At 52.5% G+C, this 13,719-nt stretch overlaps 1 protein-coding gene across 1 annotated transcript in view; it reads right to left on the bottom strand.

Annotated features, from left to right (window-relative positions):
- SORCS3 (sortilin related VPS10 domain containing receptor 3) overlaps positions 1 to 13,719 on the bottom strand; it is an 810,393-nt gene that overhangs the window by 544,527 nt on the left and 252,147 nt on the right. The window contains exon 2 of the mRNA XM_066601804.1: positions 1,503 to 1,570. Within this exon, the coding sequence (XP_066457901.1) occupies positions 1,503 to 1,570 (68 nt within the window). The remainder of the gene's footprint in view (positions 1 to 1,502; positions 1,571 to 13,719) is intronic.

The following is a 13,719-nucleotide window of genomic DNA, read 5'->3' on the forward strand; positions in this document are numbered from 1 at the left end:
ACTAGACCCCCAGAGAGGACCCCCTAAACAAGCACAGCCCCCAGACTAGACCCCCAGAGGGGATCCCCTAAACAAGCACAAGCCCCAGACTAGACCCCCAGAGAGGACTCCCTAAACAAGCGCAGGCCCCAGACTAGACCCCCAGAGAGGACCCCCTACACAAGCACAGGCCCCAGACTAGACCCCCAGAGGGGACCCCCTAAACAAGCACAGGCCCCAGACTAGACCCCCAGAGGGGCCCCCCTAAACAAGCACAGGCCCCAGACTAGACCCCCAGAGAGGACTCCCTAAACAAGCACAGGCCCCAGACTAGACCCCCAGAGAGGACTCCCTAAACAAGCACAGTCCCCAGACTAGACCCCCAGAGAGGACTCCCTAAACAAGCACAAGCCCCAGACTAGACCCCCAGAGAGGACCCCCTAAACAAGCACAAGCCCCAGAGAAGACCCCCAGAGAGGACTCCCTAAACAAGCACAGGCCCCAGACTAGACCCCCAGAGAGGACCCCCTAAACAAGCACAGTCCCCAGACTAGACCCCCAGAGGGGATCCCCTAAACAAGAAAAAGCCCCAGACTAGACCCCCAGAGAGGACTACCTAAACAAGCACAGGTCCCAGACTAGACCCCCAGAGAGGACCCCCTAAACAAGCACAAGCCCCAGACTAGACCCCCAGAGAGGACTCCCTAAACAAGCACAGGCCGCAGACTAGACCCCCAGAGAGGACCCCCTAAACAAGCACAGCCCCCAGACTAGACCCCCAGAGGGGATCCCCTAAACAAGCACAAGCCCCAGACTAGACCCCCAGAGAGGACTCCCTAAACAAGCACAGTCCCCAGACTAGACCCCCAGAGAGGACTCCCTAAACAAGCACAAGCCCCAGACTAGACCCCCAGAGAGGACCCCCTAAACAAGCACAAGCCCCAGAGAAGACCCCCAGAGAGGACTCCCTAAACAAGCACAGGCCCCAGACTAGACCCCCCAGAGAGGACCCCCTAAACAAGCACAGGCCCCAGACTAGACCCCCAGAGAGGACCCCCTAAACAAGCACAAGCCCCAGACTAGACCCCCAGAGAGGACTCCCTAAACAAGCACAAGCCCCAGACTAGATCCCCAGAGAGGACCCCCTAAACAAGCACAGGCCCCAGACTATACCCCCAGAGGGGACCCCCTAAACAAGCACAAGCCCCAGACTAGACCCCCAGAGAGGACTCCCTAAACAAGCACAGGCCCCAGACTAGACCCCTAGAAAGTGTCAATAAGCCCTAACACTTCACGCTGGAGCGGCACATACTAACGTGGAGTGGGCCAGAGTGACCAGCGCCATGGAGAGCACAAACTAAAGGTCTCCCTCACATCCTATCTATCGCCCCTCTCTATGAGCGTCAGCCCTCCATGGACCCCACACTGCCGGCTGACCTGGAAGATAATGTGATGCCACCTGAGCGTTACTAGGAAAGAAGGAGTTACATTATTGGCTATGGAGACGTCATTCCTGCCCTTACCTCCAGAGGGAGCTCTCCGTCACACTCCCCAGGTTGAAGTCGTACAGCTTTGTCAGTATCAGAATGACCTACAAGAAGAGAGAGAACACCGTCACTCAGATCCCTCAGAAGCACAGAAGATCACAGCAAGCGAGCGCTAACAGCGAGCACGGGAGACGCCGCGCTGTCCGCAGATCCCCCGAGGAGCCGTCTCTCCCCGGCCTCCATGTTTGACATGAGAGGGCGGCGGGAGCGGCCAAGACACTGACACCCCATACAGAGGGGCCCCAGAGTGAGAATCGGGAAGGGCCCCTCCGTTGCAGAGAGGGACTGCAGCTCCTTCCAGTCCTGGTACTGTCGCCATGCTTTAAATGACTCAATTACCGTTAACGGGGGGTGCGACCAAAACAAGATGTCGCCAATCGCCCGCCGACCGGAGGAGACGGAAACACTCTGAGAAAGTTTTCATTTTTCATACATTTTGGATGTTTTTTTTATTGTAGCGGAACAGAAATACAGGAAAAGGCCCCTTTATGAAAGCCCCCACCCCTTAATTAGAAACCCCACCCCTTAATTATAGCCCCACCCCTTAATTATAGCCCCTACCCCTTAATTATAGCCCCCACCCCTTAATTATAGCCCCCACCCCTTAATTAGAAACCCCACATCTTAATTATAGCCCCCACCCCTTAATTATAGCCCCCACCTCTTAATTAGAAACCCCACCCCTTAATTATAGCCCCCACCCCTTAATTATTGCCCCCACCACATTATTATAGCCCCCACCCCTTAATTATAGCTCCCACCCCTTAATTATAGCCCCCACCCCTTTATTAGAGCCCCCACCCTTTTATTAGTCACTGCCCCTTTATTAGAGCCCCGCCCCTTTATTAGAGCCACACCCCTTTATTAGAGCCTCACTTCTTTATTATAGTCCTCACTAGAGATGAGCAAACGTACTCGTTTCGAGTAATTACTCAATCGAGCACCACGATTTTCGAGTACTTCCGTACTCGGGTGAAAAGATTCGGGGGGCGCCGGGGGGCGGGGGGAGGTGTGGCGGAGCGGGGGTAGCAGCGAGGAACAGGGGGGAGCTCTCTCTCTCTCCCCCCCCCCCCCCAACTCCCCGCTACAACCCCCCACTCACCCACGGCGCCCCCCGAATCTTTTCGCCCGAGTACGGAAGTACTCGAAAATCGCGGCACTCGGGCGAAAAAGGGGCGTGGCCGAGTACGCTCGCTCATCTCTAGTCACCATCCCTTTATTATAGACCCACCCCTTTGTGATAGCCCTGCCCCTTTATGATAGCCCCCACCCCTTTACTAGAGTCCCGGCCCCTGTATTAGAGGTGTCCTGGGATCTGGGTCCGTTCCTGCTCTGCGGACGCCTCGTACGCATCCTATGAATGTCGCTGGTATTTAAACCTTCCTCTCTCCTCCGGCTGCAATCGTTTTTCCGCCCTCCGCCTCCCGCTTACATGTGGATGGGTCCCTTCGATGCACACTGCCATAAACGCCAGCCATAAAGCGGACGCGGTTACTTGGTATGTGACGCCAAGCGCAGCTCCCGGCCGTAAAGCTGAGTTATTGACAAGATCTGACAGATGTGGAATCTGTAAATGTCCACAGAAAGTTGCCAATTCCTTCCTCGCCGTCTCCCTCATCGGCCATAACAAATCGGTGACAGATGCCGGGGGCACTTCTCCGCTGCACGGAGGCCGCCTCGCAGCTTAACCTTATTTCCCAGGAGAAGAGTCTGCGAAAAAAACCATGAGGCAGCCGACAGCTGAAGTGATGGAGCGTCGCCGCGATGGCGGGTGCTTAGCAGAGGTCATGTGATGTCAATCCAGTCAATACTACTGAGCTGAAGAGGAAATATGGAATGATCCTTAAAGAGCCAGCAACATCTAATCATGGACCACCGCTCTGCTACACCTGATGAGTACAGACCACCACTGTGTGACACCTGATGAGTACGGACAACGAACGTGTGACACCTGCTGAGTACAGACCACTAGCATGTGACACCTGATGAGTACAGACCACCAGCGTGTAACTAATCAGTACAGACCACCAGCGTGTAACTGATCAGTACAGACCACCAGCGTGTGACACCTGATGAGTACAGACCACCACTGTGCGACACCTGATGATAGACCACCGCTGTGCGACCCTGATGATAGACCACCGCTGTGCGACCCTGATGATAGACCACCGCTGTGCGACCCTGATGAGTACAGATGACCACTGTGTAACTGTTCAGTACAGACCACCACTGTGTAACAACTGATGAGTACAGCCCACCACCGTGTGACACCTGATGAGTACAGCCCACCACCGTGTGACACCTGATGAGTACAGCCCACCACCGTGTGACACCTGATGAGTACAGACCAACACTGTGCGACACCTGATGAGTACAGCCCACCTGATGAGTACAGACCAACACTGTGCGACACCTGATGAGTACAGCCCACCACCGTGTGACACCTGATGAGTACAGACCACCACTGTTTAACTGATCAGTACAGACCACCACCGTGTGACACCTGATGAGTACAGACCACCATTGTGCGACACCTGATGAGTACAGACCACCACTGTTTAACTGATCAGTACAGACCACCACCGTGTGACACCTGATGAGTACAGACCACCACTGTGTAACTGATGAGTACAGACTAGAGATGAGCGAGCTCCAAAATGCTCGGGTGCTCGTTACTCGGGACTAAATTATCGCGATGCTCGAGGGTTCGTTTCGAGTAACGAACCCCATTGAAGTCAATGGGCGACCCGAGCATTTTTGTATATCGCCGATGCTCGCTAAGGTTTTCATGTGTGAAAATCTGGGCAATTCAAGAAAGTGATGGGAACGACACAGAAACGGATAGGGCAGGCGAGGGGCTACATGTTGGGCTGCATTTCAAGTTCCCAGGTCCCACTATTAAGCCACAATAGCGGCAAGAGTGCCCCCCCCCCAACAATTTTTACTTCTGAAAAGCCCTCATTAGCAATGCATACCTTAGCTAAGCACCACACTACCTCCAACAAAGCACAATCACTGCCTGCATGACACTCCGCTGCCACTTCTCCTGGGTTACATGCTGCCCAACCCCCCCGCACGACCCAGTGTCCACAGCGCACACCAAACTGTCCCTGCGCAGCCTTCAGCTGCACTCATGCCACACCACCCTCATGTCTATTTATAAGTGCGTCTGCCAGAGGAAAAGCAGGCACACACTGCAGAGGGTTGGCATGGCTAGGCAGCGACCCTCTTTAAAAGGGGCGGGGCGATAGTCCACAATGCTGTACAGAAGCAATGAGAAATATAATCCTGTGCCACCGCCATCAGGAGCTGCACACGTGGGCATAGCAATGGGGAACCTATGTGCCACACACTATTCATTCTGTCAAGGTGTCTGCATGCCCCAGTCAGACCGCGGTTTTTTATAAATAGTCACAGGCAGGTACAACTCCGCAATGGGAATTCCGTGTGCACCCACAGCATGGGTGGGTGCCAGGAAGCCACCGGCGGTACATAAATATATCCAATTGCAGTGCCCAGCACAGCTGATGTAACGTCAGCTGTAATGCAGGTGGGCAAAAAATTACTAGGATTACACTGTGGGCGAGGGCCCACAAAAAATTGGTGTACCAACAGTACTAATGTACCTCAGAAAAATTGGCCATGGCCAACCAAGAGGGCAGGTGAAACCCATTAATCGCTTTGGTTAATGTGGCTTAATTGGTAACTAGGCCTGGAGGCAGCCCAGTTAAAATAAAAATTGGTTCAAGTTAAAGTTTCAACGCTTTAATGAGCATTGAAACGTATAAAAATTGTTTACAAAAATTATATGAGTGAGCCTTGTGGGCCTAAGAAAAATTGCCCGTTCAGCGTGATTATGTGAGGTTTCAGGAGGAGGAGCAGGAGGAGGAGGAGGATGAATATTATACACAGATTGATGAAGCAGAAATGTCCCCGTTTTGGATGGTGATAGATAACGATGCTTCCATCCGCGGGTGCAGCCTACGTATTGTTTAGGTATCGCTGCTGTCCGCTGGTGGAGAAGAGAAGTCTGGGGAAATCCAGGCTTTGTTCATCTTGATGAGTGTAAGCCTGTCGGCACTGTCGGTTGACAGGCGGGTACGCTTATCTGTGATGATTCCCCCAGCCGCACTAAACACCCTTTCTGACAAGACGCTAGCCGCAGGACAAGCAAGCACCTCCAGGGCATACAGCGCGAGTTCAGGCCACGTGTCCAGCTTCGACACCCAGTAGTTGTAGGGGGCAGAGGCGTCACGGAGGACGGTTGTGCGATCGGCTACGTACTCCCTCACCATTTTACAGTGCTCCCGCCGACTCAGCCTTGACTGGGGACCGGTGACACAGTCTTGCTGGAGAGCCAGAAAGCTGGCAAAGGCCTTAGAGAGTGTTCCCCTGCCTGTGCTGTACATGCTGCCTGATCTCCGTGCCTCCCCTGCTACCTGGCTCTCGGAACTGCGTCTTCTGCCACTAGCGCTGTCAGATGGGAATTTTACTATCAGTTTGTCCGCCAGGGTCCTGTGGTATAGCATCACTCTCGAACCCCTTTCCTCTTTGGGTATTAGAGTACACCCAGTAATCCGTAGTGGCCAGAATGCGTGTAACGCGAGGGTCACGAGAAAGGCATCCTAACATGAAGTCAGCCATGTGTGCCAGGGTACCTGTACGCAACACATGGCTGTCCTCACTAGGAAGATCACTTTCAGGATCCTCCTCCTCCTCCTCCGGCCATACACGCTGAAAGGATGACAGGCAAGCAGCATGGGTACCCTCAGCAGTGGGCCAAGCTGTCTCTTCCCCCTCCTCCTCATCCTCCTCCTCAATGCGCTGAGGCTGGAATCAGCACATGTGATGGGGCGCAGCTACACGATGACATGTAGAAGGGGGCGGAGCCAGAATGCCACTCGTGCCGGACCGAAGAGATGGGAGAAGACCCTTCTGCGCAAGCGCGTCTAATCGGGAGATTAGACGCTGAAATTAGACGGAGCCATGGAGACGGGGACGCCAGCGCAGGGAAGGTAAGTAAATAACTTCTGTATGGCTCATACTTAATGCACGATGTACATTACAAAGTGCATTAATATGGCCATACAGAAGTGTATAACCCCACTTGCTGCCGCGAGACAACCCCTTTAAGTGTTTTGCTTATATTTTTTTAAAATGCTGAGCTGATACAGCAGATAGATACTGTAGGCAGCGTATAATATTATGTATACTGTTTCCCTCTGGCGGGATGACAGCGCTGATGTAACAGAGACAGCAGATCCAGGAAACAATTTTGCGCAAGCCTGCTGTAACGCTTAGCTGCGTATTAATTAGGACTACTACCCCCAGCAGATAGATACTGTAGGCAGCGTATAATATTATGTATACTCTTTCCCTCTGGCGGGATGACGGCGGTGATGTAAAAGAGACAGCAGACCCAGGAAACAATTTTGCGCAAGCCTGCTGTAACGCTTAGCTGCATATTAATTAGGACTACTACCCCCAGCAGACACGCAGTATACTGAAGATGGTCACAGGCAGCCCAAATATAGTATTTTTCCCCAATTTTTTGGAAAAAGCCCACTGCCTATATAGACAGTATACCTCTTTCACCTTTCCCACTGTCCCTGCCTCAGCACTACTGGCCCTATACTCCGTACAATGACTGCAGACTGAGGACGCAATGCTCTGCACGGCCGATATACAAAAAAAAAAAATTGTGCAACACTGCAAACAGCAGCCTCCACACTACTGCACACGGTCAGATGTGGCCCTAAGAAGGACCGTTGGGGTTCTTGAAGCCTAAAATACTCCTAACACTCTCCCTACAGCAGCTCCAACACGATACCACTTTCCCTCCTCTATGTCAGAACGCATCTGAGCCGAGCCGCGGGAGGGGCCGACTTTTATACTCGGGTGACACCTGATCTCGCCAGCCACTCACAGCAGGGGGGTGGTATAGGGCTTGAACGACGCAGGGGGAAGTTGTAATGCCTTCCCTGTCTTTCAATTGGCCAGAAAAGCGTGCTAACGTCTCAGAGATGAAAGTGAAAGTAACCCGAACATCGCGTGGTACTCGTCACGAGTAACGAGCATCTCGAACACGCTAATACACGAATGAGTATCAAGCTCGGACGAGTACGTTCGCTCATCTCTAGTACAGACCACCACTGTGTGACACCTGATGAGTAAAGACCACCCTTGCATCACACATGGAGGGATATCTTCAGAGTTGTTATGGAGCTCTGTAGCTGCTACTATTATTCGGTCCTGCAGCTGTTCCTATTGTAGGGTCCTGTCGCTATCAGTGCTCCGGGCGTCCTGCGGCTGTCACTATTATGGGGTCCTGCGGCTGTCACTATTATGGGGTCCTGTGACTGTTTCTATTATTGGGTCCTGCGGCTATCACTATTATGGGGTCCTGTGACTGTTTCTATTATGGGGTCCTGGGCTGTCACTATTATGAGGTTCCTGCGGCTGTCACTATTATGGGGTCCTGCGGCTGTCACTATTATGGGGTCCTGTGACTGTTTCTATTATGGGGTCCTGCGGCTGTCACTATTATGAGGGTCCTGCGGCTGTCACTATTATGAGGGTCCTGTGACTGTTTCTATTATTGGGTCCTACGGCTGTCACTATTATGGGGTGCTGCGGCTGTCACTATTATGGGGTCCTGTGACTGTTCCTATCATGGGGTCCTACGGCTGTCACTATTATGGGGTCCTGTGACTATTTATATTATTGGGTCCTGCGGCTGTCACTATTATTCGGTCCTGCGGCTGTCACTATTATGGGGTCCTGTGACTGTTCCTATTATGGGGTCCTGCGGCTGTCACTATTATGGGGTCCTGCAGCTGTCACTATTATGGGGTCCTGTGACTGTTCCTATTATGGGGTCCTGCGGCTGTCACTATTATGGAGTCCTGCGGCTGTCACTATTATGGGGTCCTGCGGCTGTCACTATTATGGGGTCCTGCGACTGTCACTATTATTGGGTCCTGCGGCTGTCACTATTATGGGGTCCTGTGACTGTTTCTATTATGGGGTCCAGTGGCTGTCACTATTATGGGGGTCCTGCGGCTGTCACTATCATGGGGTCCTGCGGCTGTCATTATTATGGGGTCCTGCGGCTGTCACTATTATTCGGTCCTGCGGCTGTCACTATTATTCGGTCCTGCGGCTGTCACTATTATGAGGGTCCTGTGACTGTTTCTATTATGGGGTCCTGTGGCTGTCACTATTGTGGGGTCCTGCGGCTGTCACTATTATGAGGGTCCTGTGACTGTTTCTAATATTGGGTCCTGCGGCTGTCACTATTATGGGGTCCTGTGACTGTTTCTATTATGGGGTCCTGCGGCTGTCACTATTATGAGGGTCCTGCGGCTGTCACTATTATGGGGTCCTGCGGCTGTCACTATTATGACGGTCCTGAGGCTGTCACTATTATGAGGGTCCTGAGGCTGTCACTATTATGGGGGTCCTGAGGCTGTCAGTATTATGAGGTCCTGTGACTGTTCCTATTATGGGGTCCTGAGGCTGTCACTATTATGGGGGTCCTGAGGCTGTCACTATTATGAGGGTCCTGAGGCTGTCAGTATTATGAGGTCCTGTGACTGTTCCTATTATGGGGTCCTGCGGCTATCACTATTAAGGGGTCCTGTGACTGTTCCTATTATTCGGTCCTGCGGCTGTCACTATTATGGGGTCCTGTGACTGTTCCTATTATTCGGTCCTGCGGCTGTTCCTATTATGGGGTCCTGCAGCTGTCACTATTATGGGGGTCCTGCGGCTGTCACTATTATGGGGTCCTGCGGCTGTCACTATTATGAGGGTCCTGAGGCTGTCACTATTATGAGGGTCCTGAGGCTGTCACTATTATGAGGGTCCTGCGGCTGTCACTATTATGGGGTCCTGTGACTGCTCCTATTATGGGGTCCTGCAGCTGTCACTATTATGGGGTCCTGCGGCTGTCACTATTATGGGGTCCTACGGCTGTCACTATTATTCGGTCCTGCGGCTGTCACTATTATGGGGTCCTGTGACTGTTCCTATTATTCGGTCCTACGGCTGTCACTATTATGGGGTCCTGCGGCTGTCACTATTATGGGGTCCAGTGGCTGTCACTATTATGGGGTCCTGTGACTGTTTCTATTATGGGGTCCTGTGGCTGTCACTATTATGGGGTCCTGCGGCTGTCAGTATTATGGGGTCCTGTGACTGTTCCTATTATTCGGTGCTGCGGCTGTCACTATCATGAGGGTCCTGAGGCTGTCACTATTATGAGGGTCCTGTGACAGTTCCTATTATTCGGTCCTGCGGCTGTCACTATTATGGGGTCCTGTGACTGTTCCTATTATGGGGTCCTGCGGCTGTCACTATTATGCGGTCCTGCGGCTGTCACTATTATGGGGTCCTGTGACTGTTCCTATTATGGGGTCCTGGGGCTGTCACTATTATGGGGTCCTGAGGCTGTCACTATTATGAGGGTCCTGCGGCTGTCACTATTATGCGGTCCTGCGGCTGTCACTATTATGAGGGTCCTGAGGCTGTCACTATTATGAGGGTCCTGAGGCTGTCACTATTATGGGGGTCCTGCGGCTGTCACTATTATGGGGTCCTGCGGCTGTCACTATTATGACAATCCTGAGGCTGTCACTATTATGGGGGTCCTGCGGCTGTCACTATTATGGGGTCCTGCGGCTGTCACTATTATGAGGGTCCTGAGGCTGTCACTATTATGAGGGTCCTGCGGCTGTCACTATTATGGGGTCCTGTGACTGCTCCTATTATGGGGTCCTGCGGCTGTCACTATTATGGGGTCCTGCGGCTGTCACTATTATGACGGTCCTGAGGCTGTCACTATTATGAGGGTCCTGAGGCTGTCAATATTATGGGGGCCCTGAGGCTGTCACTATTATGGGGGTCCTGAGGCTGTCACTATTATGAGGGTCCTGAGGCTGTCAGTATTATGGGGTCCTGTGACTGTTCCTATTATTCGGTCCTGCGGCTGTCACTATTGTGGGGTCCTGCGGCTGTCACTATTATGGGGTCCTGTGACTGTTTCTATTATGGGGTCCTGCGGCTGTCACTATTATGGGGTCCTGCGGCTGTCACTATTATGAGGGTCCTGAGGCTGTCACTATTATGGGGGTCCTGCGGCTGTCACTATTATGGGGGTCCTGCGGCTGTCACTATTATGAGGGTCCTGAGGCTGTCACTATTATGGGGGTCCTGCGGCTGTCACTATTATGGGGTCCTGCGGCTGTCACTATTATGAGGGTCCTGCGGCTGTCACTATTATGAGGGTCCTGCGGCTGTCACTATTATGGGGTCCTGTGACTGTTCCTATTATGAGGGTCCTGAGGCTGTCACTATTATGAGGGTCCTGAGGCTGTCACTATTATGGGGGTCCTGCGGCTGTCACTATTTTGAGGGTCCTGAGGCTGTCACTATTATGAGGGTCCTGCGGCTGTCACTATTATGGGGTCCTGTGACTGTTCCTATTATGGGATCCTGCGGTTGTCACTATTATGGGGGTCCTGCGGCTGTCACTATTATGACGGTCCTGAGGCTGTCACTATTATGAGGGTCCTGAGGCTGTCACTATTATGGGGGTCCTGCGGCTGTCACTATTATGGGGTCCTGCGACTGTCTCTATTATGGGGTCCTGCGGCTGTCACTATTATGGGGTCCTGCGGCTGTCACTATTATGGGGTCCTGTGACTGTTTCTATTATTGGGTCCCGCGGCTGTCACTATTATGGGGTCCTGTGACTGTTCCTATTATGGGGTCCTGCGGCTGTCACTATTATGGGGTCCTGCGGCTGTCACTATTATGGGGTCCTGTGACTGTTCCTATTATGGGGTCCTGCGGCTGTCACTATTATGGGGTCCTGCGGCTGTCACTATTATGGGGTCCTGCGGCTGTCACTATTATTCGGTCTTGCGGCTGTCACTATTATGGGGGTCCTGCGGCTGTCACTATTATGGGGTCCTGCGGCTGTTCCTATTATGGGGTCCTGCGGCTGTCACTATTATGGGGTCCTGCGGCTGTCACTATTATGACGGTCCTGAGGCTGTCACTATTATGAGGGTCCTGAGGCTGTCACTATTATGGGGGTCCTGCGGCTGTCACTATTATGGGGGTCCTGCGGCTGTCACTATTATGGGGGTCCTGCGGCTTACACTATTATGGGGTCCTGCGGCTGTCACTATTATGGGGTCCTGCGGCTGTCACTATTATGGGGTCCTGTGACTGTTTCTATTATTGGGTCCTGCGGCTGTCACTATTATGGGGTCCTGTGACTGTTTCTATTATTGGGTCCTGCGGCTGTCACTATTATGGGGTCCTGAGGCTGTCACTATTATGGGGTCCTGCGGCTGTCACTATTATGGGGTCCTGCGGCTGTCACTATTATGGGGTCCTGTGACTGTTTCTATTATTGGGTCCTGCAGCTGTCACTATTATGGGGTCCTGCGGCTGTCACTATTATGGGGTCCTGTGACTGTTTCTATTATGGGGTCCTGCGGCTGTCACTATTATTGGGTCCTGCGGCTGTCACTATTATGAGGGTCCTGCGGCTGTCACTATTATGGGGTCCTGTGACTGTTTCTATTATTGGGTCCTGCGGCTGTCACTATTATGGGGTCCTGCGGCTGTCACTATTATTGGGTCCTGCGGCTGTCACTATTATGGGGTCCTGTGACTGTTTCGATTATTGGGTCCTGCAGCTGTCACTATTATGGGGTCCTGCGGCTGTCACTATTATGGGGTCCTGTGACTGTTTCTATTATGGGGTCCTGCGGCTGTCACTATTCTTGGGTCCTGCGGCTGTCACTATTATGAGGGTCCTGCGGCTGTCACTATTATGGGGTCCTGCGGCTGTCACTATTATGGGGTCCTGCGGCTGTCACTATTATTCGGTCTTGCGGCTGTTACTATTATGGGGTCCTGCGGCTGTCACTATTATGGGGTCCTGTGACTGTTTCTATTATGGGGTCCTGCGGCTGTCACTATTATGGGGTCCTGCGACTGTCTCTATTATGGGGTCCTGCGGCTGTCACTATTATGGGGTCCTGCGGCTGTCACTATTATGGGGTCCTGCGGCTGTCACTATTATGGGGTCCTGCGGCTGTCACTATTATGAGGGTCCTGCGGCTGTCACTATTATTGGGTCCTGCGGCTGTCACTATTATGAGGGTCCTGCGGCTGTCACTATTATGGGGTCCTGCGGCTGTCACTATTATGGGGTCCTGCGGCTGTCACTAATATGAGGGTCCTGCGGCTGTCACTATTATTGGGTCCTGCGGCTGTCACTATTATGGGGTCCTGCGGCTGTCACTATTATGGGGTCCTGCGGCTGTCACTATTATGGGGTCCTGTGACTGTCACTATTATGGGGTCCTGTGACTGTCACTATTATGGGGTCCTGCGGCTGTCACTATTATGGGGTCCTGCGGCTGTCACTATTATGGGGTCCTGCGGCTGTCACTATTATTGGGTCCTGCGGCTGTCACTATTATGGGGTCCTGCGGCTGTCACTATTATGGGGTCCTGTGACTGTTTCTATTATGGGGTCCTGTGACTGTTCCTATTATGGGGTCCTGCGGCTGTCACTATTATGGGGTCCTGAGGCTGTCACTATTATGGGGTCCTGTGACTGTTTCTATTATGGGGTCCTGTGGCTGTCACTATTATGGGGTCCTGTGACTGTTTCTATTATGGGGTCCTGTGACTGTTTCTATTATGGGGTCCTGTGACTGTCACTATTATGGGGTCCTGCGGCTGTCACTATTATGGGGTCCTGTGACTGTTTCTAATATTGGGTCCTGCGGCTGTCACTATTATGGGGTCCAGTGACTGTTTCTATTATGGGGTCCTGCAGCTGTCACTATTATGAGGGTCCTGTGGCTGTTCCTATTATGGGGTCCTGGGGCTGTCACTATTATGGGGTCTGGTGACTGTTTCTATTATTGGGTCCTGCGGCTGTCACTATTATGGGGTCCTGTGACTGTTCCTATTATTCGGTTCTGCGGCTGTCACTATTATGAGGGTCCTGAGGCTGTCACTATTATGGGGTCCTGTGACTGTTTCTATTATTGGGTCCTGCGGCTATCACTATTATGAGGGTCCTGAGGCTGTCACTATTATGGGGTCCTGTGACTGTTTCTATTATTGGGTCCTGCGGCTGTCACTATTATGGGGTCCTGCG

This window comes from Eleutherodactylus coqui, chromosome 4, assembly GCF_035609145.1.
Source record: "Eleutherodactylus coqui strain aEleCoq1 chromosome 4, aEleCoq1.hap1, whole genome shotgun sequence".
In the NCBI taxonomy this organism is placed as follows: Eukaryota; Metazoa; Chordata; class Amphibia; order Anura; family Eleutherodactylidae; genus Eleutherodactylus; species Eleutherodactylus coqui.